Source organism: Amphibalanus amphitrite, unplaced genomic scaffold, assembly GCF_019059575.1.
Source record: "Amphibalanus amphitrite isolate SeventyFive unplaced genomic scaffold, NRLGWU_Aamphi_draft 000945F_arrow, whole genome shotgun sequence".
Taxonomy (NCBI): Eukaryota; Metazoa; Arthropoda; class Thecostraca; order Balanomorpha; family Balanidae; genus Amphibalanus; species Amphibalanus amphitrite.
The window spans coordinates 162,785-185,164 of NW_024882439.1; the positions used below are offsets into that span (position 1 = coordinate 162,785).

Here is a 22,380-nt window from a genome sequence, read left to right on the forward strand (position 1 = left end):
CGATGAGCGGTTTATCAGGCAGGAAGCAGCGCCAGACTGCGCAATATGTCAAAATTTCCTTCCGCTGTAAAATCCTGAGATAGAAATTTACTCAACAAAAAAACAAGCAGTGACGGGGGCAAAACTCAGGGTATATTGAAGAGGGGTAAAACTCACCCCGCTCCTCATACAGGACGACTTCCACCTCCCAGACGCCCGGGTGGTTCGGAGACATCTGAGCTCGACGCTTCGACATCTTGAACCGCTTGCCGTCCCTGCACGGAGGTCAGATCCGGAACGTTAGCTCATAAACGAAAACAATCTGCCGTATCCCGAGTCATTTGAAGATAGTTTTTGAATCAAATAATAAAGAGAGCATCCATCAGGTAGCAGACGCCAGGATTACCGCACACACTACATGCGTTACGTGAGAATAATGTAAATCGCTACACGGGAACGGCCTTTGCTGCTGTGACTGACCTGAAGACCAGCTCCGGCTGGACGTCCAGGCGGTGTCGGACCAGCCGCTCCGGACTGAGACGGGAGCCGTCCGTCATATGGGCCACCAGCTGGTGACGGAGATCATGGGTTAGGTCATAGGTCACGTCATAGGTCACCGGGTCAGGTAAACGATCAACTATGAGTGAGGAGTGGTCGGTAATGTGCAACACCAGGCTGGCGATAGAGGTCGCAGGTCTGGTCGGTGGTCAAAGGTCAACAGGTCATGTCGCAGGCCAACGAGCCAGATCACGTGAGCACAAGTCTGACAAAATCTCAACCGATACATTAAAACCTGATAGCATGCTAAATGCTCAAGAAGACAGTGTAATCGTAAGCACAATGGCATACAACGACAATCTCATAGCGGCGCCTAGCGGTCGTGGTTCCGACTTCCGGCCATGCGGGGATCAAATTGCTTCAGAATCTGCACCAAACCCACCGCCATAGCAGAACAATGCCCCCCCCCCTCCCCCCCACACACATTCCAACGCCCACCAAAAATACAAAACCGATCTAGCCGAGCGACACTAAACACTGCACCACACGCTTTGAAACGCCGGCACGCCTGTCAGTCCATGGAACCCATGTACCCGACAGCCTATGACCCGCTCCATTATTCAGCTCTGCGACTCCGAGGCTGACGGGTCGCGGACTCATCAATCGCTACTGACACAGATATGTTCGGTGGGCTGCGACCGGGAGGCCCCACCATCCTTTGTCGCAATCTCGGTCAATGTAACGCCGAATGGATAATGAGGTGGCTGTGGGAAACGATCCCCGTCTTCGTGAGAGGGTATGCAGGAGAATGATAAGGTGTAAACGTCCGACTGAAAGATGTACGGCAGTACTTTTTGTAGCAACTGACCCGAAGAAAAAAAAAAGAAATTGGCAGTGGCAGACAAAGACCGTAAATGAAAAAAAAAACACATATATGTACACACAAAAACCATCCACGTTGAAAAACAAACAAGCCCTAAAACCGAGATCACGCCTCAAATCAAGCCCCCAGCGCGGCGGTACAAATCTATCGACCAACCCTCTTCTCAATCTGACTCACATGTGCCCTGAACGGCATGTGCGCGCGGAACACCTGGCTGGGCCCGCCCAGGAATTTCAGCTGGATGGTGTCCCCGTAGACGCGAGTGGCGCTGTGACCCTGACCGGTGACCTGCAGCTGGTCATCCACCAGCTGCGCCGTGACCTTGACCTCGGAGCCGTCCAGCGGCTGCAGCAGCTGCAGCAGCTGAGACATCGGCACAGACGTCTGGTGGCGGCCCGAAAACTGAAACGGGAAAACGAGAGTGGCCGTCGTGAGGGAAACGGGCAATAAGACTATGGCACTAAGACAATGGTGCATTAGAAACTATTCATTCGAAATAACGTAAGAGATTTTCAAAGAACGTGAAAAGGCCGAACTAAATCCATAACAACTTCGAAACATTTCAACTGCCTGCCTTTCGCTGTCCGCTCGGATTTAGGCTCAGTAATTCTGAGCCTCAACATCATTCCCCGACATTCCACAGTGTCCCTGCCCTCCCAGCCAGACCCACCCTTACCGAGTGGACCGTCTCGAGGACGACCTGTTTGGCCCTCCAGCCGACGTGTCTGTGCAGCGGGGCCGCCTCTGCCAGCAGGGTCAGCTGACCCGACACGGCTCCGCCGCCGGAGCTGTAGTCGGCCGTCACAGTGACGTGCAGGGCCGGGTCGGAGGTGCGCAGCAGCGCTGGCGTCTCCACCAAAACCTGACGGGGGGGGGGGGGGGGTGGCAGGGTCATATCAGAGGTCAGTTCTGGGTCATTGCGCAGCAGAGCAGGGTGACACGGAGTCTGGGGCTGTCGGCAGGGGTGACAACTGACAAGGTCGTCAAACCAGAGATAGGCTTGGGTGATAGTGTATGATAAATGAAAAAAATGTCTGAGAATTGAAAAATCCCGCTTGAACGTTTCGCTTTGTGGTTGCAATCGTGGTGAAAATGGTTTACCATACCGCCATTCGAAAACATACGTAAAACGTCTTTCGTTGAGCTTTTTTTGTGTTTTACCAACCAACCGCTGCCTTCAGAACAGTGTTGTCACTGAACTTAGCGCCGCTATCACTTCTTACCCTGCTAGTCACCGAAGGCAGAAACAATTCTTCGTTCCTTCCTACTTTCGTTTCAGCCAGGAGAAATGAGTTAGCGGCCTATGGGCTTTCATAGGATGACAAATGAATGATGCTGTACCCCAACTGAGATGTGAGAGGCAACAAAAGCCCAAGAGGTTCAAATATCAAATGATGCGTCCGGCGGAATATAACAAAAGACGTTTAGAAGAGCAGACATCTGCCGAAAAGTGAAAATCTTTACCTTAAAAACAGCCGTTTGAGCAAAAATATAGCATTAATTTATCAAAGCTGTCATCCCTTGACACAGACATCACTCAACATAAAATTCATTTCCGTAAGGATTTCTCCAAAACACAGAAAACGAGACGGACGTTCCGATTAATATTCAAAACGGCGCACAAACTTTTCTGGAACATCCATCCGCAAGACAAGACCGAAGGGTACGCAACCAGCTCTTCTTCATTAGTCTTATACGGTCTTTTTCTTTCTTTTTTAAATATTTGCCTTGTTTTAGCCGTTTCACTTCACAAATAATAACCCATCCATACACCACTCATACGCTGCCTTACCCCAATGTGACTTGCCTAAAACTTGGGCGACAACGGAGTCACTTACCTCAAACTTTGGCGGCTGGTAGACCTCTACCAGGAAGGGCTGCTCCTCCGTTTGACCGCGCGCTGTGACGCGCACTTTCCAACTACCCTCGACCGGCCGATCCCCAAGCGGGTACTCGGCAGACACCAGGCCCGTATTGGACTGTGGGTAGAGGTCAGAAAAAGGTATGTCAGGTGAGGTCAGTGTGGGCACTCGGCAGACACCAGACTCGTGTTGGGCTGTTGGAAAGGTCAGGTCAGGTCAGGTCAGGTCAGTCAGGTCAGCGGGTACTCGGCACACACCAGGCCCGTGTTAGACTGTTGGGGAGGTCAGAATAGGTCAGAGTCGGTCAGGTCAGTGCGGGTACTCGGCACACACAAGGCCCTTGTTGGACTGTAAGGAGAGGTCAGAAAAGGTCAGTCAGGTCAGCGCGGGTACTCGGCAGACACTAAGCCCGTGCTGAACTGTGGGAAGAGGTCAGGGTCAGGTCAGTAGGGAGTGTTTGGCAGACGCTAGGCCAGTGTTGGACTGAGGGAGATGTCAGAATCAGGTCAATGCGGGTCTGGGCAGACACCAGGCTCGGGTTGGACTGTGAGGAAGGGTCACAATTAGCTCAGTCAGGTGTGTCGAGGTAATCGGCGGACACAAAACCCGTGCTGAACTGTGGGATAGGTCAGGGTCAGATCAGCAAGAGGTCAGATCGGTGGGTATTGCAATAAACAGACAAGAGACTATTGTAGTATGGAGTGTCGGGTTATTGCAAAGTTGAACGCTGACCAGGTCAAATAAGGTTCCACACGACTGATACAAAAACACACGATGGTTTGGTCATGCGATGATTAGAATCAGGTCAAGATCGAAACGAAACATGGTGCTCGTCCCCAACAAAAACAATGGCCACACGGATTCTTAACCAGGTTAACAATTAACATGATAACAGCACCTCGCAATTTAGCCCCGCGCCGATAAACGATTTACAACAAAAACAGTCGTGGTCGCATCTGTCCGTAAAAACCCTGCCGAGCAGCCGCGATCACAACGGCGGGCTACCGTTTCCGCCAATACACGGGCACAGCGCCGGGCCGACGATGGCAAAAACGGCGCAGCGGTGACGTGATAAAGACGGCAGATGGCCGTAAACGCGGCGCAAACAAGACCAAAGTGGCGTCTTCCGCGCGGCTGCGGTTACCGGAATCCCAGCCACAGACATTATCCGCCCCGAACAATGGATCGCGCTGAAATGCCGACAGATGAGTGAGACATTACGGTGGTCATATCGAGGCTCGAGGATGGAGTCACATTAGGCTACGAAGAAGCGTCACTGGTAATTTACAGCCGGCCTTGCAGACCAACATCATACGTGAAACAGGCTGTCCTTCCGTCTGTCGTCTCACACTTGGCTGATAAATCCTTACTGGTAGACACCCCTCCACGCAGCATTCCCTTTAGGAGGCCGAACATTAGATGCACCTTACTATACAACCTCTCCCTTCAACGCTGAAGACCGTATAAAGCCTGGAGTATCTCCAGCACCTTCCATATCGAGTCTACAGACTCCAGACCCCGACAGAGACACAAACGTACGATCATGTCGACCGGCAGGGCCGAGCCCCACGGAACATCGTCATTCGTCACGTGACCGTCTGCCGTCTGTCGCCTCACACTTCACATTGCCCCAACAGACGGTAAATAACTTTTGAAAATACCAATTTCCAATTTTAGTGTTTTCTGGACCAAAATTTTGCGAGGAATCCGATGGTGTGGTCCCCGAAATCTGAAAAATTTCCATTTTGGAGATAGCACCTATTTTTTGAAAAATAAATATTCGTCAGGCTTAATAGTCAAATAAATTGGAAATATAATGAGTTAATTTTTGTAACAACACTGGAATGTGTCGAACATGAATTAGAGATATATTTTAGCTGAGATGATACTATATCTGCGCATACATGTACATGAACTAGTACATTAACCCTCGCCGGCCGAGAAGGGGTGGGCCGGGTGCCGCCTAATAGGGCTTTTCGCGATAGCTTAAAACTCGCTTGGGGTAGACAGCTGAAACTTGGCATACCTAATCTTTTATTCAAGCTGGATCTTTTGACCTTAACTGCGTTTTCAGGTCAGGTCAGGTCACTGACCTATGACGTCATAAATGAGCCTCTGCGAGGTCCTCAGATGTTGCAACTTTGCAACGCCCTCAGTGCCAGAGGAACTTTCACAGGAAGATGAAACTTACAGGACGTAGTATCCTTCAGAGGTCTCACAACTTGTATATCTCGGATTTAACCTAAATGTCACATGAGGTCAGGTCGGTCACGTGACCTCACCATTATAAGTCAATAGGGGGAACTATGAAAACTGTTATTTTGGCGCCGGAAATGATCTAAAACTGTCCCAAGCACATGAAATCGTGGTTTCATGTACTCTTTGTAAGGTCCGATCATGAAACCACGATTTCATGTGCTTGGGATAGTTTTAGATCATTACCGGCGCCAAAATAACAGTTTTCGTATTTCCCCCATTGACTTATAGTGGTGAGGTCACGTGACCGACCTGACCTCATGTGACATTTAGGTTAAATCCGAGATATACAAGTTGTAAGACCTCTGAAGGATACTACGTCCTGTAAGTTTTATCTTCCTGTGAAAGTTCCTCTGGCACTGAGGGCGTTGCAAAGTTGCAACATCTGAGGACCTCGCAGAGGCTCATTTATGACGTCATAGGTCAGTGACCTGACCTGACCTGAAAACGCAGTTGAGGTCAAAAGATCCAGCTTGAATAAAAGATTAGGTATGCCAAGTTTCAGCTGTCTACCCTAAGCGAGTTTTAAGCTATCGCGAAAAGCCCTATTAGGCGGCACCCGCCCCACCCCTTCTCGGCCGACGAGGGTTAATGTACTAGTTCATGTACATGTATGCGCAGATATAGTATCATCTCAGCTAAAATATATCTCTAATTCATGTTCGACACATTCCAGTGTTGTTACAAAAATTAACTCATTATATTTCCAATTTATTTGACTATTAAGCCTGACGAATATTTATTTTTCAAAAAATAGGTGCTATCTCCAAAATGGAAATTTTCAGATTTCGGGGACCACACCATCGGATTCCTCGCATAATTTTGGTCCAGAAAACATTAAAATTGGAAATTGGTATTTTCAAAAGTTATTTACCGTCTGTTGGGGCAATGTGACTTGGTTGTTAGTCACGTGATGTTATCTGTGCACCAAAAAGGCATGAGAGCGTCGCTGGCCGGGCTTTGGGTCGTTACACAGACGAATGAACCGCTTCATTCGCTCACCCAGGACATAAATTCCAGGCTCTAAAGCCGTTGGTTTTTGTGTCCTTCCTGTCCCAATCGATGAATCCTTGGCACATTGCCGCTTTTTATGCAAATAATCCTCGTTTATTCAGCGTGTTTATGGTCTAAAATATTGACATGAGGGAAACAAGGTGTCTAAAGATGGCGTGACAACTAGAAGACGCATGAGTGTAAAACACGACAGGAAGGTCTAGAAGTGTCTGTCGGTCCAGGGGGACATTCCCGCGACAAACAACGCTGAATGCCTGGGGGATGTTTGCAAAGCGACCTGACGAATATTGGATCGACTGCATTGTGCCACTAACCTAGTTTGGTGTGTTAACAGTAAAAAAACTTGAAAAAACGTTTGCATTTATGTTTTCTTTAGATTATTGTCTGATCATTAACACGCAAAATGTTCAGAACAAGTGCATGCTATTCAGAGCTAGCACGACGCTGTAAACCGTCCATCTGTAATATGTCCCGAAACTGATGCACCTCAGCGCAAGCTCACACCACCAATCTCTGACCTCCTGCATAATATACACGTCCAACCTCAGCAGTCCCAGCGCCACTCCACCCTCCATGTCACCGTTCGTCACTGCCGTGCGTGGCCTACGTAACCTCGAATTCAGCCGAGGTCCCGCCCGGGTCCCGGTGGCTCGACACGCGCCCGGGCTCCGGGCAGACGAGCCGCTGCATTTTTAACACGCAATTTAGGCCCGCGGCGGTGTGGGCCTTGGTGGGTCGGTATCGTGCCATCTCTCTTCCACCGCCCCCCCCCCCCACCATTTCCAAGTCAGTGGGGGGGGGGGGGGCTGGCGTTGGCTACGGTTGGCACTTGGCTACCGAGTAGCAGGTTTGTGCATACTTGTAGGTACTACATAGCTAACAAGCTTTGTTTTGTTGGTGGTGGTGTAATGAAAAATGCTTATTTTGTAACTAAGCAGTTGAGTTTCGGGCTTTGTCTACGCTTCCATAACGTACTATTGCCCTCTCTCAGTAAAACCCGCTGGATAGGTTAGGAATTAGGATCCATGGTACGCTTATGAATCCATGAGTGAATTTGATGAAGGCTGAGAGCGTGGTCTACTTTGCCTGTCATCATATATTTTATATTGTTTTGATCTGTCCTTGAATTCCATGGATGTGCTAAATGATCCAAACGAAAAAACTTCACATGGGGAAAATGCGGCAGATAAAAATGGAAGATTTACCGACTAATGGACCATCATACGCGCAGGTGCTGTTCCACCAAAACCAGATTTATGCGGGGATTATCCTTCGGATAACCGCCGCATCTGTCTGTCTTGTGCCGAGAAGCTACGATGGGCTATGTGTCATTGTGTCATTACTTGTCGCACGGGACTTTGCACTCTACTGCAATGGTCTCGTGCAAAACATGTGTAGTCTCGTGTCTCTGTGATGTTGCCGCTCCAGTAAGTCCGGTCGCTCTTGTAAATCCAGGAGAGTGTGTATTATTGCCAGGGCCTATGGGCGAGGTGCTACGGCCAGTTCCTGGCATTCAGCCTAATAGAGGATAGGAAGTTATGATGCATGTCATGTGACATTATGAATTCATGATACTGTACCGCTATGCTCTTCGATACTGATGCAATTGCAGCAATTTTCTTACGTTTAACCTGCAGAACGAAGAGTTACGCCCATTTTGGAGCATGAACAATGCAGAGTAAGCTAACAGATTGAATCGCAAATCACGCATTGATTTTTATCGCAACAAGTATTGTCACATTAAGGCAATCATAATGAAACCATTATCGGGTTTTGAAAAACGACGCTACTTTCCACGTCAATATGCAGCCTCAATATGGAAATGAGGCTGCTTGATTGAATCGGGATGCAGTTTTTGGCGCCATAAATGATTCATAGTCCAAAAATCTATGTAAACGGCTATGTAGCTAAGCTCAGGGACATAACCACCATCACATACAGCGACAAAATCGGGCCCAGTATCGTGAAACAAATCCGCACAAAGCGCCGGTAAGCCATTGGCTGATCCTGCGTCAGAGAAATATGACGCTTTGGCGCACCAGCTCCACTCCTCGCTAACCACAAGCAGTGTCGGCCGTGTGGAAATTGTGGACAAAGTTTCAACTATCTGTCGTGGAGTACCGCTATAAATTCCTGTACTTTTGTTCCGAGCTTTCAGCATCGACATCGACCAGCCACATTTGTCAATGTTCAGGTTAAGTATAGCATAATCGCGGGGCCATTTGACCAAAAACAATTTTTCTTCTTCTCATGTTGGCGTAAATCAACAATTCATCTAACGTTTCTACCATCACTTAGCTCGACCCGGAGCTCACCTGCAGTGACGGCCATCGCTTCATGATGATGCCGTTCGGATCCAGCAGACGGACGTCCGCCGAGGACTTGAAGGACTTGAGATCGGTTCCCAGCAGTACCACCCGGAACCGAACTGGAACATACGACAGACGTGCATCTGTTAGATTTGGCGAGTTGAGTCCTAACCCATTACAACCAAAAGGCAGCGAGGCAAAGTTTGGATAATAGAACTGGAGTCACAGAAATGTGAGTGAAGCAAGGTCGCTTGAAAGAACGTTAACGTGACCCATCAAAGCGCGACTGAACTGTACTTGAAGTTTGATGCTTAATCTAGGAGCATACTGCATATCACTAGCAAAGTTCCACTTAGCTATCAAAAATATTAGTGGACCGTCTCGTAGAAACAGTAAAAATTCATCCGCTCGGGGAAAGCAGTGCGCCAGGTGGGAAGGACCCGGTCACAGGTGCTTCTTCAAGCTGGCAGGAAAAGCATATTTTGTGGCCCATCCCAGACGAAAAACGCCGCCCCTTGTTTACTTTAGCTACCGTTGTGTTAATGGTGTTGTGATTTCGCCACAAAGAGGTGACCGTTTTCGTGGAACACAACGCAGCAGTAAATGTTAAACGCTCTCCTGAAATTAGGACACAATGTATCTAAAAAATGGTAGTTAATTAAGGATCTTACACGGGATTCAAAGAACGTCAAAATCTGCACCTCATAAACAAAGTTCCCTTTCAAACCATAACTTTACGCGATTCTCCATATAGGTACACATACGCAACAGCAGCAGCTGAGGCAAGCTGCACCATCTTCTTATACACACACCCCGACCTCTCGTGGCATCCAACAGGCATCCCATCGATGCACTGCTCATCAACCGGTTAAACTGTGAGGCGCACGGCGCGCATGGTATCTCACCAGTGCGCCAGATTCACCGCCGTGCGGCCGGCGCGCGAGGACCGCCGAGACTGCGACTGTAGACACTCCTGGCACACTCACTTCCGAAAGAGACACTCTAGGTGGCGTACCCTGCAGCGCCTGGGCTCGATTTGGATTCAAATTCAGCCTTACATCCTATGAACTGCATCTTGCTTTGTTGAATTCCTAAGTATTTTGAGCTCCAGTCAGGAGCCAGGGCTATGCACACAAACACAAGTTGATCAAAGACATCCCAGTCTTACGTTGAACAGTCTCAGCAATCACAGCGACGGATGAAAATCAAATCACCATCAAGGGTTTGACTTTTATCTCGAACCAACAAACGCTGGTCCGCCACGGTTCAACCAGTGAGGCCAGTTTCACCAACAAAAAATAGACGGTTGCAATTATTGTTTGACAAAACGATAGTCTATAAATCCTATTACCAGGTGAACAAAGTAATGGCTGACCAAATAATATAGCACTTGAAAGCTAAGTTGTTACATTTTTCAAGTCAGCGATTAGTATTTTCAGCAGTAAATGACATTTTGAGACTATCGTTTTGTCAAAAAATAATCGCAGCCGTCTATTCTTTGTTGGTGAAACTGGCCTTCGAGTATTTATCCGCGAGGGATGGACGAAACTGGTACGAGCGCGGCGCCGTGAATTGGCAGGTGGTGGGAAATGATTGATGATGCGTGCGTCGTGCAGGCCGGGACCAGGCGGTACCCCACGCGAAACGGGTCCACACTGAAAGGGCCATCCAGGATCGACCTAATTGGTTCATATGAATGGAGCCCTGCATGGGTGCTGATAAAAGGGTGCCGTTAAAAGAACACGTAACGTCACAAACAGCTTTTGAGATGTGTTGTCAATAAGGTGAGCGCAGTGAAGCTTGTCTGGCGCAGAGAAGCTAAGCGATTGTCCCGTCCATAGTTACATTGAACTATGCTTCCAAGAAACAGCTGGTGAAAAAGACACAAGAGAGCACCCGCTACCCACGGTCATGAACTTTAATTAGAGACAATGACTTTCACCACAGGCAAATGGTTCACCCGGTTCACCCTTCCTCTGGCTGTCTGGTCCCATGGGTACCGGTCTGGCCGCTGCCCCGCCACCCTCCCTCCTCTGACCCCAGCTCAGTCCACCAGCTGCGCCAGCGCGCGGGGTGTGTGACCCCTGCGACCCCGGCGGCGACCGGTGTCCCCTGAGGGCACTCGGCGGCGCCCCGGGCGTTGGCACCGACCGGCCAGCCCCAGCGGAGCGGCCTCCCCGCGGCCGCTGCCGGCAAAACAGGCCCACGGACGGACAGTTGTGACTCCCATAGGAGAGCAGCGGCGCCGCTTGTTAGAGGGGAATCCCGTAAAGGAGCGATGAACAACGAAGGCAGACAACAAACATAGTAAGAAACCGACAGCAGGAAATGAAATTCCTCCCGAAAGATTGGATATCCAGTACTAAAATCTGAAACAAAAAGTGTTCAACGAAATACCAATATGCAATAAATTTCGGGGCTTCAACAAAAGTCAATTCTCTTATCTAAAAAAGTCCAACTTGAAGAACATAAAACCTTCCAAGTCTTCTGCAGCGTTAGGTTTTGAAAGCGATGAGCGTTGATGACCTCCCCCTCCAATCACCCATCCCATCGCCAGTCTGTTGAGAGATTTTAATTTCCATCTTTTCTTTCTATTCTCCTCGTTCCTTCAACTTCCCGCTACGCCCTACGCCGTCGCACCATCCCGGGCACGCGCCAGTCTCAGCAGCGAGTTCAGCATTCTGGGTAAAAACACGTCCCGGTCCCGGCGTGTGCGTTACTTGACTCTCGGGAGTGATGGCGGCCATTACTCGCCTTCCGAGGGCGCAGCAGAGACTGTTAGAGACGCTGAAGAAGTCATCAGTCGACTGGGACACGGCTCGGGTGGACACGCACCACTCCAATGGGAGTGGTAAGCCCCCTTACAGCAGTGGGGTGGACCGAGCAGCGGGAAAAGGACGTGAAGGAACGGAAAGGAATGGAGGAAACGTCGAGATGGGGTGTGAGTGCACGCAGACAAGAGACAAAGCAGCGCGGACTACGGCAAGAAACTAGTTGAAACCTCCAGACAAACGACCCCAAAAGAGCCATCGATCTGCCTTTATATCAACAATTCCGTCATCCCAACCGAAGCCAAGCCCCAGCGATCCGAAATGCGCCATGAGGTCAGAAGGAGCGGGGCATTTCTGAGGAGATAACGCCAGAGGGGATAATCACAGGTCTCCAGAGGGTGACTGATCAGGGGCAGTCGGGATAAACATGCAGTGGGGTGACGATTACAAACCCCTCAGGGCAGCTGCCGATCATAGGAGCAGGGGACGCATCGGCGGGGACAGTGGATGGTTACAGAGAAAATAGTGACCACTGCTGCATAACACAGCTGCTATATTGTCTGTCCTTTGGAGAGAAGTAAAGACCATTGCGGAAGATGGCGTCATTTTAAACACAGACCATCAGAACCAGACAACATCATGCCACGAATACTGATAACAGCGTGCCGTTTCAGCTTCACAAGCCTCAAAACGGCACCGGCGGCGTACCCCTACAGAGAACGCGACACAGGCCTTAAATCAAACGACGATTCCAACAAAGCTGTCTGGCTACGTGACTGAGAATCTAATGGACGGATTCGTCTTTCAGCAGGGTTCATAAGCCCTTTGGATGACATCCTGCTGGGTTATGAAGACGTCTTCAGAAGCCATCTTCTCGGTTTCGACATAGCTTCATTCAAAACGGATCACGAAAAACGGCGTTTCAAAGAATGAGCGTATGTCCACGGTGGCCTCTCGCCAGATGGACCGAAAAATAAACGGGGAAGGGCCATGAGGGGGAAGGGCGCCATCAGGGGCAGACAGGGGCGGCCAGCACTGGGGGAGGGGGGTCACTCGTGCGGCACGTGGCACGTGGCCGGCTCAAATTTACGTGGCACACGTCGGTAATCAGCGGACGTCCCACTGATTTCCCCTCCGGTGCCCCAGCCGGCCACTACCCCCTCCCGCACAGGAACAATGCGGGGTAATGGCGACTAAAGTGCCGACCGGCTGGTCGGCTCGTAAAGAGGGGTGTGCTCGACACTCGACAGACTGTGCGCCCCCGTGTGCCATGGAGAGGTAAGGGCAAACGTAAAACAAACGAACACTGATCGGCAGTCGTTTGTTCAATGGGCGCAATTTCATCAGTGCAGCACATGGAGCAATGGGTGAGTGATTCAACAGCGGTGTTGAACGAATGAGTTACTGCAGCAGCATCGCATCACAATCTTTCAAATACCATCCTGTGTCACACAAGCTCGCTCCTGAGCAGGGCTCGTTTACCCAACACACAAGAAATAAACTCGACGAAGGTCATGAACTTCAAAGGTTTATCGCATCCGTAAGTAAAATAAATTCGCTAACGGTGAGCGCACCCAAAACTTCCCTCGCGTCAGCAGGTGTGACCGGAATTTCCGGTTGCGTGATGCCACGTGTCGGTGACATTTATCGAATAGCGCGTGGGTTGGCCGCGGAAATCGTTTTTGTCACCTTAGCATCCACAGGGGCGTTCTGAGGGCCCATAATTCCGTGACATGACTGCGCAAATGAGCCCTGCAGGGCCCAGCTCATATAGAAAAGCCCGTAGCTGTGTGTCACTTGCCAAAGTGCGACTAGCTCAAAGGGACACTTTTGGTAACGTTGGTACGGTGTGTAAGGGCGGCTAAATGAACTCATCCATCGGGTCACCCTTTGCAATAAGTGCCATTTATCCAGCAAAGGAGCTCTATATGAACCGGACCCTTGCCTTGACCCCGCAGTCACCCCTCACCTGTCTGCAGCTGCCGGTAGACGGGGCTGTCCATCTGAACCAGCATGGTGAGCGAGCGCGCCTCGAACCGCAGCTCGGTCTGGTTACGGAACAGCGAGCCCTCCAGCTGATCCGGCTCGTTCCCCTCCACGTGTAGACGGTACCGACCCGGCCCGCTGTTGGACGGCACCTGACGAACGGTAGGTCAAGTCAGTTAACTCCAGTATGTCAGTGCGTAAAGCATAAGTTAAAAAGTCTTCTTATTAATTACGCGAGCAGTGAGTAAAGCAAAGAGCAAAGTAAGATCAAGGTGAGATCCATCATGCTTCCTCATAATATCTTCTGGAAATTTGTAACATACACAGAGAAGACGTTATTGGTCAGCTGCTGTTGGCGGCCCGCCAGCTTCATATGAAGATCTCGCAAGGAATTTGCACAATCACTGTTCTAATCCCAAGCTCGGGATTTTTATCCATACAAGTACAGGTCAGGCCTAGTTCACTGACAGAATAACTACCGTTCAAAACCCCACTGCGGGTAGCATCTGAAGCAAACGCACCGCGAAAACAGCGCATTCATCACCTATGACCAGAAAATTGCCCAACATACGTGACGGTCACACGCGGAAAGGCTGTGGCTTCTCGTGGTGAGAACGGTGGTTCAAGTGGCTAGGTTGCCGGCACAAAGGGTCACGAACCCTACCCTGGGTGACACAATGCATGAACAATGCCCTCTACTGTGGGCACGACCCGTAGCGGTTACAGCGGGTACACAAGTCACGTGACCAGTAGCCTACCGCAGTGAGACATGGCTGAGCGAATTACTGCTAACTAGATGAGGAAAGTTCCTGACACGTGATCAGCCAAAGTCGTGTATCTGTATTTTATCTGGCGATACAGGTAGCTGAGGTAGGACACGCGAATGACATCAACAACCGCATGCCTGTTGTGAGACTGCATGAATAAATCGTTGATATCCGTGAGGTTCCAGGAAATCGAGTGAGAGTGCCTAAACGCCTGGACCGTGGAATTAAAGAAACATACAAAAAGTAGGTATGTACTAGTGATGTCAATTACGGAAAATCGGAATACCGATACCAAACCAAATACCAACCAAAACCATGGGGAAATACCGAAACCAAACCAACTTGGGAAAATGAGGGCAATACCAACTTTTTACCGATTTCTTGGCCTCTTATATATTAGTGAGGGTTCATGATACCAACAAAATACCAAACACATTACGATTGAAATACCAAATACCAAGTTGGTATCGGTTTGGTATCGGTATACCAAAAAGTTGGTATCCGATTGACATCTCTAGTATGTACCTACTAATGCTCAACAGTCGTTAAGCGTATCTACTTCATTTTATATCTTACGTGTAATACGTGTTGCCGGTTGCGTATGCAACATGCATGAAGTTGTGAACAAGGAATACCTCCCCCAAGTTATTTACAGCAGCGTTTTTTTTTTTCTCTCAGCAGCCCTATCTCATTACAACCAACAGAAACTAGAGAAATAAATCAGCGATTGGATGTAATCACCGAACACTCAGGCAACAACCGGACAAAAGAAAATATACTGCGATAGATAACAGCCTGCCGAAAAACTGCGAACAGCGCTCCCAGACGGAGGCAATAAACATCGTCTCTAACCGAGATGAAAAGAGCTCGCAACGAGGCGTACTTCAGTCAACATTTCCTTCAATCAGCACCGCTGAAACGAAATAAAGAAGGCGCGATTGAACTAGAACACCGTAATTTGGTCATTTCTCGCAACATCTTTCCAGTGAAACGTCGGCAGCTAATGCACTGCGCGATATGGAAGAACATAAAGGTCTGAGAGTAAGAATGCCTACCAACCAAACTGTTTGAAAGCTGATTTTCATAATGTGGCCCTAGACAGAATAGTAGCCGTTTTCACGACGGCCATCTGGTACACATTTGGTGCACATCTGGTACAGATTAGGTGCAGATTTGGTCAAATCAGGTGCATTCGCCGGATAGCCCGTCGTGAAAACGGCTAATATCATCGCGCCCGAAATGTTCCTTTCAGCACTCGCACTGTCCCACAATTCATGCTAACATTCATGCCTACATTAGTTCATGCCTACATTCTTATCCTCAGTCCTTTATCATAGACATGAAGTATGTATAACTGAGACAGCTGGCACCAAATCAATCACAGAATATGCGAAGTGGAAGCGTTCTTGACAGACAAAAACATAACCCATTCGCCGTTAATTTGTTTTACAAGGTTCTACGATTGTTGGAGAGCACTGGACGTCTGGACGAATCCTTTAGCAATACATTGCCTCCCAAAGTTCCCACTACAGCCGCTTAGACCGCTCGGCGCTACCACAGTACCCCTTCTCCACCACATCCCCTTGTTCCCCTCCCTCCCCTCCCCGCCCCCCAGCGGCGGTAGCGACGGGTGTGTTTCCGGGTAGGAAGGAAGCCGTCGGTCGCGGCCGGCGGCACCTCTGTCGGCACACACACCAACAAACAACGCGATCACCGCTACCGACCGCTTTCCACAACACAGAGCCGCCGCGCCGCGCGCGCGACAACACGACCACCCGCTCGTCGCATTGTGCGTAATGCGCGTGTCGCCCCACCGTCGGGGGAGCCGCACGCATACGGGCCGATCTGCGCTGGCACGCGCCCGGAGCTATGCGGCGCATTTGAGGTTAGGAGTTCTGAGAAGCGAGTGACACAAGTTCAAAGGATGTGGAAGAAAGGCGTTCGTAACTGACGAATGTTTTCGATGGTCTGAAAGCTTACAAGATCGGAATCGAAAGATGGGCGGGATGAAAAGCATCTCGCAGTGCTGCACACGATGTTCCACAGTTCAGATTCAGCCAGGCAGCTGCACCACTGAATCGTTCACCCTTTATCCAGCGAGGCAGCGTGATCGGTGAAGGCTGCCACCCGGGCTTTTGAATGCATTTTAGGCATAATGCGGCGACGATTGATGAATCATCGTCTATCCATTAGCGCACCTGGTTCTGCGACACCTGAGCGAGCGTCATTTCAGCGAACGACATTTGAGCGAAACATTTTCAGCGATAATCAATTTAAGCGATTGACTTTTTCAGCGATTGTCAAGTCGGCGAATTCAATCACAGCGATTATCAACGTAAGCGAGGACCAGAATCAGCGAAACCAGATTGAGCGAATATATGGTGGTCAATGGGAGACCAATTGAGCGAATACAGTTTATATGTACAGCGAAACCGAACGCGACGAAAGTCAATCATTTCTACTTTTCGGAAATTCTTGCCCTTTGAATACCCGTTTGGTTTGTGTCATGCTTCAAGCTGCGCGCGACAAAATAAAAAATTGTTTGAAAGCTTGAAAACCTGTTATCTTGTTCTAGTAATCTTGTTGGAGACCTGAAACCACAAAAATATCAGGCCTCATTTCGCAACGTTTAATCATTGATCTTGCAACGTTTCGTTTTAAAAATTTTGTTTTATATCATACGTCATGATAACACCTAACAGTTTGTAATCCACCAGAGGTAAAGACAAAATTAAATACAATGGACTGGCTACCGTTCAGTAGCGGCGGAATACCTTCAATTAACGGGGGCACCGCCGACTTTTGGTCTCATTCTTTCCATGCAACGCCCATAATAGGGGCTAATGTTAAAATGCCAAAATCAAGGGGGGTGGCACGGTGCCCCGGTACCCAACCTTCGTTCCGCCGCCTATGAGTAGGTACCGTCTGGACAAAACTTAATATAACTATTCTATTTGTTAAATTCTATAAATAGCAGGGGGTGAAATTGAACCGTTGGAATTGTTTAGAAATGTAGAATTACATTTGGAGCTCAATGTCTGAGGTCTTTGGACGTGACATTCGCCATCCAGTTCCAGATAACCATGAGAAATTCCGGAAACATTCGCGCGTATACGCTCGCAAAAAAAGAACGTTACGGGACGATGAAGTGTTTCGTTGAACTGGCAGTCGCTCAAATTGTAGTCGACGAAATAGATGTCGCTGAAACATAGCTTTCGCTAAAATTGATAATCGCTATATTTGATAATCGCTGAACTTGATAATCGCTGAATTGCCATTCGCTGAAAATGGTTCGCTCAAATGACGTTCGCTCAAATGACACTCGCTAAAGTCGCTCGCACCGAGCGCACCTCCCCGTCCGCACAGGCAGCCGCTCGACGTCGGCTGCGGCAGCCCGCGCCGGCTCACCGCGCCGCACAGCGACCCTCCCAGACGGACCGCATTGAACCGTCAGGCCGATCGGGCGCGCGCCGCCCGGCCGATTGTTGGGCCGCGCACCGGATTATCCACGCGTGCGCCGCATCTGCCCCTCAGCCCCCCCACCCCTGCCCCCTCCGGAGGGGGTCTGTTGTCCGGCCGGCGCCAACGGAAGCCGCGCGCGCGCCGCGCGGTCGGCTCACCCCTTCCGCACCGCGCCGCCGAGCGGGGATCACGGGCCGCTTAGCTCACCAGCCTTGTGGTGTGATCCCACCAGCGGAGTACCTATCGGGCGGAGGGTCGAGAGGACTGAGACCGCCGCCCCCGGTTGGCGAAAGGCTGACGAGGCGTGCTGAGAGAGGGTGAGAAGGGTTGGACGGGTCAGGTGATTGGACGAAAATAATTGAGACGGTATGGGTCCGGTGGTGCAGAAACGTTCATTGATTGAAAATTGCATCTGCTAGCAATGCCTTTGCGCTACATATAGTTTGAAACTTGCAATTTCATGCATGCAACTAGTTTCCGGCCGCCTGACAATTATAGGTACTTCTTACACATTCCTCATATTCCATGTTATCGAAATTATTTGCACACACATATGCACACATGCAAAACTCAGTAAGTACACTTATTCCAGGTGGAGAATTGTTCAGCCTAATGATGACGACGCGCGACGGTGATACAAATGCACAGTACACATGAGAGCAGTTGCACACCATTGGGTACACACATCATAGAGCTAAGCGGTGAGTTTTGCATGTATGCATATGTGTGTGCAAATAATTTCGATATCGTGTCAGGGTAATCATCCCATCAAAACATGTAACTTACATATTCCATGTTATTTAATGAAAGAACATAAAAATGGCTGCGCGCCAGTAAAATGGATTGGTCGGAGAGCCCAGTGGGCACAATGAACATTGAATGTGACAGGATCATTAATTTCACTTACACCACTGCCCGCTACTGCACCAGCAAGACCACATTCATTCCTCCCAATTGCACCCGAAAAACGCAAACAATCTAAATGCCACTGGGGTCCAACGCAGAAGAACCTTCCCTTGCCAGACTCGCGGGTGGCCAGGATCACATTATTTAAGACAGACCCCTGCTGTAAAGTGTTTTTCTCTGGCGCCTGAGCCTCCTATGTCTTACTGATACAGATCGCCAGAAGCTGTAATGGTTTAGAATGAAACTATCAAAGCACATAATCTGTAGAGCAGGATGCGCACAACATTTATTTTAGCAGGCCAGACGGAATGAACCGGATCACAGTGCGTAAGCAGCGTGCAATGTTTAATGACAGCAGAACGATATAATAATCGATGGACAGCAGAAGGACGATCATTCCTATTTCCTAGTTCATTGCTAAGCAGGAACACACAGCGTCCCGTCGCCAAAGACCAAATAATAACCAGTATAACGCCTTTTGGGGCGACTAACGGAGCGAGCGAGAGGGTGAGCCTTGCACGTGCGAAATTTCGACGGGGTACCTCCAGCTGACTTGTGCACGGCACCCTATAGGGTGTTAGTATACTAACCGGTCTCTAGCCTTGTGCCAAATTTGAGCACAATCGGCCCAGCCGTTCTCGAGATCTGGAAGCGGCACCCTGCACGTGCGCACGTGCAAAATGGGTCCCAACTGACTTTTGCACGGCATCCTACTAACCGGTCCCTAAGCATGTGCCAAATTTGAGCGCCATCGGTCCAGCCGTTCTCGAGATCTGGAATCGACCCCTGCACGTGCGCACGTGCAGCAGCACCCCAATTCTGGCACATGGATATGCATTGCCTAGTGGGTGCCTACCTACATGCCAACTTTCAGCGCAATCGGCCCAGTAGTTACCGAGATATTGCAACAATTACAAAAGTGACACCTCTTCGTTTTGCACGTGGCACGTGCATAAGGGGTCACCCACATGCATCGGGAATAGTCCAATACTTGGTAGAAGGAATGAAGCTACACTACAAAAATTACCGCGTGTAAATCGGTCAAGTGGTTGCTGAGATATAAGCCTCGCAAAAGCGTCCGCGGCCGCTCATACTCAGAAATTTCCGTTAATCTAAGGAAAGACTACGCTCGCTTCGCTCGCTCCGTAATTAATGAGCTAATCGTGTTGCTCTTACATCAACGGTAACGTTACCAGTATAACGCCTTTTGGGGCGACTAACGGAGCGAGCGAGAGGGTGGGCCTTGCACGTGCGAAATTGCGAGGGGGTACCTCCAACTGACTTGTGCACGGCACCCTACTAACTGGTCTCTAGCGATGTGCCAAATTTGGGCACAATCGGCCCAGCCGTTCTCGAGATCTGAAAGCGGCACCCTGCACGTGCGCACGTGCAAAATGGGTCCCAACTGACTTGTGCACGGCACCCCAAGGCCGTATAAGTTAGGTAAGATCGTCCGGGCTCGCTAATGTTACAAATCTGCAACACTACGGTGACGTCACCGGAGCATACGCTCCCTGGCTCCATCCGGACCCTGATGCGGCCGCTGGAATCGCTGCTAATCGAAAAATTACTTGTGCAATAGCGCTTTTAAATGACTTTAAAAGGGGGGAAAATATGATAGCAAAATAATAATGAGAATTGAGAATCCCTTGTCCTGACTGGGATTGTATGACCCCGCCACCTATCGGACAACATCGTAATTAGGGTTGAGTTGGCGATCGCCAGGTGGCTTGTCAGTAAGCTGTCAGCCGGACAGGAGAGGGGCCGTCAGGCTGTAAACGCCAGATCATGCTCAGGAAAATGCGACACGCTTAAGAACGGTCATTTATCTCGAAAAAGATGCGGTGCCCTGTGGTGATATGGCCCACATGACTCGGGACCCGTAAGCCGTATACGGCCTACGGGTACCCTCCCGAGTCATCAGGGTCCTTATAAGGCCCCTGTGGTCACCGGCAGCTCCCAAGGCCCCTACGGACGCGATACATGCTTCGAAAATCGCTAGACAAAGGACTCAGGGGCGCAGCCAAGGGGGAGGGGCACACTAGGGCTTTAGCCCCTCCCAAATCTAGCAGGCGCCCTCTGGAAAGACGCCATCCAGGCGCCGAAGGCGCCCTGGATGCAGCGCCTTCCACGATCATTCTGTGCGCCGATGGCGCCTTTTCAGTGTCCAGCACTCTAGTCGCCCTCGACGGTAAGCCATTGCGACGTCATCATGCGGTACTGGCGCCCAGATTTACAATTTTATATCTCTTTGTGGGTGAAGATGCACCCACAATCCTGAAATGCCGGATATCCACTCCCAATCACCTGACCATCTAGCGCCCTTGGCTCACCTTCAGCGCCCTTCTGTCTGCTCGGCGCGCTTCTGATCTGTCGGCACCCTTCTCGCCCTTCAGCGCTCTCCTGGCCTGTCGGCACCCTCTTCACATTCGGCGCCCTCCGGGCAGACCAGTTAGCGCCCTCATGGACATTATCACACAGCATCCTCCTGATCTGTCTCGCCCTCCACACTTGTCAGCGCCCTCCTGACCTGGCAGCGCCTATCGTATTATAGCGCCCTCTTCACCGTACAGTGCCCTCCTGACCTGTCGCAGTCCTCACTGTATAGCGGCCTCCTAACCATACAAAGCCCTCCAGACCGGCTCCTGCTACGTTCAGCGCCCTCCTGACAAGTCGGTGTCCTTTTCACCGTAGACGGCCCTTCTGACCTGTCGGCGCCCTCCTGACCGTACATTGCCTTCCTCACCTTGTCCGCGCCCTCCTCTTTATACAGTGTCCTCCTGACCTGTCAGCGCCCTCTTCACTCGTATAGTGCCCTTCTCATCGTACAGCATCCTCCTCACCATGGGCGCCCTCCTGACCTGTCGGCGCTCTCCCCACCATACAGCGCCCTGCTGCCTTGTCGGCGCCCTCTTCACGGACAGCGTTCTCCAGATCTGTCGCAGCTCTTATCACCGTGCAGTGCCATCCTGACCTGTCAGCGCCCTCGCCTCACGCCTGTCGGCGACATCTTCGCGTTCAGCGCCCTCCTGACCAGCCTGCGCCTTTTGCAACGCATAGCGCCCTCATCACCATGCATCGCCCTGCCGACCAGTCAGCGTCGCCGTTCATCGTACATCGCCCTCCTGACCTGTCGGCGCCCTCCTCACAACACACCGCCCTTCTGAGCGGTAAGCGTTCTCCTCACCATGCAGACAATGCAACACTTTACAATTAGGAAAGCGTTAAGTAGCCTTTGCTTAACCCTCGCCGGCACAGGCCATGTTGCGTCATTCGACGGCAGGGGGGCTGGTACGACCCCCCCCCTCGCGCCTCTGACAGCTTCGTAACATGTTACGAAGGCACCAAAACTACTTCGTAAATGTTCAAATGGTTACTAAATTCGAAATCAGCTCCAAAAACTAGCCTAGAAACATGTAAAACTTGAAAAAGTGAACCGAGGTCACCAAAGGTCAATGACCTGACCTGACCTTGGTGACCTTGACATCCACCCTAATGCATAAGAGCAACATCAAATCACATGTTTGAACATTTGAAACCACGAAAAGCTTGCAAACGCGCGGCTAATGCGAGCCGACATACGCCGAATCGCGATTCCGGCCAAACATGGTCTCGGAAAGTAGGTCACAGGTCAAAGGTCATTTGGGTCAGGGTCATGAAATTTTCAGGGTAGGTGTACAATTGATC

General features: G+C 50.2%; 1 protein-coding gene across 1 annotated transcript in view; it reads right to left on the reverse strand.

Annotated features, from left to right (window-relative positions):
• Positions 1 to 22,380, reverse strand: part of LOC122368407 (CD109 antigen-like) — a 114,434-nt gene that overhangs the window by 26,671 nt on the left and 65,383 nt on the right. The window contains exons 4-10 of the mRNA XM_043342316.1: positions 13,542 to 13,710; positions 8,808 to 8,920; positions 3,199 to 3,339; positions 2,037 to 2,222; positions 1,538 to 1,762; positions 460 to 548; positions 157 to 254 (exon numbers count right to left, since the gene is read on the reverse strand). Of these exons, the coding sequence (XP_043198251.1) occupies positions 157 to 254; positions 460 to 548; positions 1,538 to 1,762; positions 2,037 to 2,222; positions 3,199 to 3,339; positions 8,808 to 8,920; positions 13,542 to 13,710 (1,021 nt within the window). The remainder of the gene's footprint in view (positions 1 to 156; positions 255 to 459; positions 549 to 1,537; positions 1,763 to 2,036; positions 2,223 to 3,198; positions 3,340 to 8,807; positions 8,921 to 13,541; positions 13,711 to 22,380) is intronic.